Source organism: Penaeus chinensis, chromosome 1 (genome assembly GCF_019202785.1).
Source record: "Penaeus chinensis breed Huanghai No. 1 chromosome 1, ASM1920278v2, whole genome shotgun sequence".
NCBI lineage: Eukaryota > Metazoa > Arthropoda > Malacostraca > Decapoda > Penaeidae > Penaeus > Penaeus chinensis.
Window position 1 is genome coordinate 5688139 of NC_061819.1, and position 2500 is coordinate 5690638.

The 2500-nt window shown below is 45.2% G+C and overlaps 1 protein-coding gene across 1 annotated transcript in view; it reads right to left on the bottom strand.

Moving 5' to 3' along the window:
- The window catches only part of LOC125029746 (extensin-like), a 3795-nt gene that overhangs the window by 389 nt on the left and 906 nt on the right, over positions 1-2500 (bottom strand). Inside the window, exon 3 of the mRNA XM_047619902.1 lies at positions 1187-1354. Within this exon, the coding sequence (XP_047475858.1) occupies positions 1187-1354 (168 nt within the window). The remainder of the gene's footprint in view (positions 1-1186; positions 1355-2500) is intronic.

Sequence of the window (2500 nt, forward strand, 5' to 3'; positions counted from 1 at the left end):
TCCTCCTCCCTCCCTCTCTTCCCTCCTCTCCCTCCGCCTCCTCCCTCCGCCCCTCTTCCTCCCTCTCTCCCTCCCTCCCTCTTCCTCCCTCCCTCTTCCCTCCCTCCCTCTTCCTCCCTCCCTCCCTCCTCCTCCCATCCCTCCCTCCTCTTCCTCCTCCTCCTCCCTCCCTCCCTCCCTCCCTCCCTCCCTCCCTCCCTCCTCCTCCCTCCCTCCCTCCCTCTTCTCCTCCCTCCCTCCCTCCCCTGTCCACTCCCACTTGGCGGCCATCATGCTCTGGTCCTCGTACCGTAACGTGCTGTCATGACGCGTTTCCGAGTCCACAAAACCCAGTATAAAAAGACTCGACGGCGCTTTACCTCCCCCCCCCCCCCTCCCCCCACCTCCCCAACTCCCCACCTCCCCAACTCCCCACCTCCCCACCTTCCTTTCGCGCCCCCCCTACCCCCACATCCCCTTCTTCACTCCCCACACGCCTCTCCAATCTCTCTGTCTTTACATTTATCCATTCTCTCTTTCTTTCTCTCTTTCTCCATCTAGTCCTACCCTTCTATCCCCACCATTCCTACCTACTCCGTCCTTTCTCCACCCCTGCCCTCCCATCCCCTATCCCTTTCTTCGCCCTCTGCCCCTCTTCTCTCTACTTTCCCTCCTCCTCCTCCTCTCTGTACTTTGCCTCCTGCCTCTTCTTTTTTATTTATTTTTACTGGGTTATTCCGTAGTCGTAATGGCTGCTCTCGAGTCCGGCCACTTAACCATGGCGTTATTTCACTCCGTGTGATGGAAGGCTGTAAGAGAGAGAGGGAGGGAGGGAGAGAGAGAGAGAGAGAGAGAGAGAGAGAGAGAGAGAGAGAGAGAGAGAGAGAGAGAGAGAGAGAGAGAGAGAGAGAGAGAGAGAGAGATAGGGGGGGGGGGCGATGCTGTGCCACGTGGAAGTTATTGTAAAAAAGAATGAAAACACGGGCGCAAAAGTCTGATACGTTTATTTGTGTAGTATGATTCGAAAGCTAAAACCAAAAATCTTTAAAAGCATAGAAATAGTAATAATCCATGTATTTATTTGACAAGTTCTTTTGCGTTGTATTTTTTTTTTTTTTTTTTTTTTTTTTTAACGAGAATGTTTTAAACGTGTTTGCATTTTGTTGTTTGGTTGTTATTTGCAACATTTTGAATTATATGTTCTTACCAGGGCCGATGTTCGTTATGGTGTGTTCTGCTCGTGATATTTTGAGCTGGAGTAATGTAGTGGTGAATGATGGAGGTTCTTCTCGGAGTGATGTTGTGCGGTGATGAAGCTGGCAGAGGTGGTGGAGACGTCAGTATGGTGCAGGCGAGGGGCCCTTTGAGACTCGTGCTTGAACGTGTCGAGTATGGATGTTGTCAAGTTGCGCTAAATGGACTCTCTCTCTCTCTCTCTCTCTCTCTCTCTCTCTCTCTCTCTCTCTCTCTCTCTCTCTCTCTCTCTCTCTCTCTCTCTCTCTCTCTCACTCATTCTTGATAGATATTAAGTTATTAAGCTGAATCCTGTACATCCTTTTTTTTCCTGAAGATACCCGTTGCTCTGTATAGCTCACTTGCCTTCGACCACTCTACGGTGTTTAGCATCATACTGTCAGTTTAGCACTTCGTTAACATGCAGTCTTACACCAAACATGGTCGCTGAAACAAGCAAACATGATGAAATTCTGGTTTGTACGGCAACACATCAGGGACTGTTGGCCTTGAGAACCTCGATAAAGTCTACGGTCCCTTTCACCCATATTTCATTAACCTGCCGGCGTGGCAGATGAGTGGATAAAGGACTGTGCAATTGTTCCTTTCCTTAAACTGATAAAAGTACTCATAGCAATGTTATAGGCTAAAATTCAAATGTAACACTATGTAATGTTATGACCATGCATTATATGTACCACAGCTTGCCCACGCCTGTGCAGTTAGCCAGGGTGGTAAATAAAGGACTAAACTAAACTGTAACTCGTTCAATGAAGGATGAATTCTAATAATTAGAGAATGTACTATCTGAAGTGACATTTATAAAAGATCAAGTTTGCAAGTAGTTTTTATCAGTGATCAAGGTACTGCTTCAAAATCTGAATGCTTTCCGTAGTTGTTGTGACCTTCATAATAGATATCAGACTGTCTGTTAACCTAGTCAAAAGTTCAAACTTGCAATTTCTTTTTTTTTTTAAATGTAAAAGGTAATGAAAATGTAGATAGTCTTTTCTTAACAAAACATTCAAAGAGTCGGAAGTGTGCCAACCTCAGTATGGAATTATGATGACAAACGTGGTTACATTAATGTAACTTTGTTAGATTTAAGCTTCTCAAGAGAATTTTGCTTTATGACTTACAATGCACACAGAAGTGACAGTGGAATATACAAAGACATTCCTACTTCATTAATTCTCTTTGTTAGCAGTTTGGATGGATTTTTTTTTTTCTTAATTTTTGTCCTTCTGTATTTTTCCCCATCCCCTTTCTCACTCTTTATCTTTCTTTC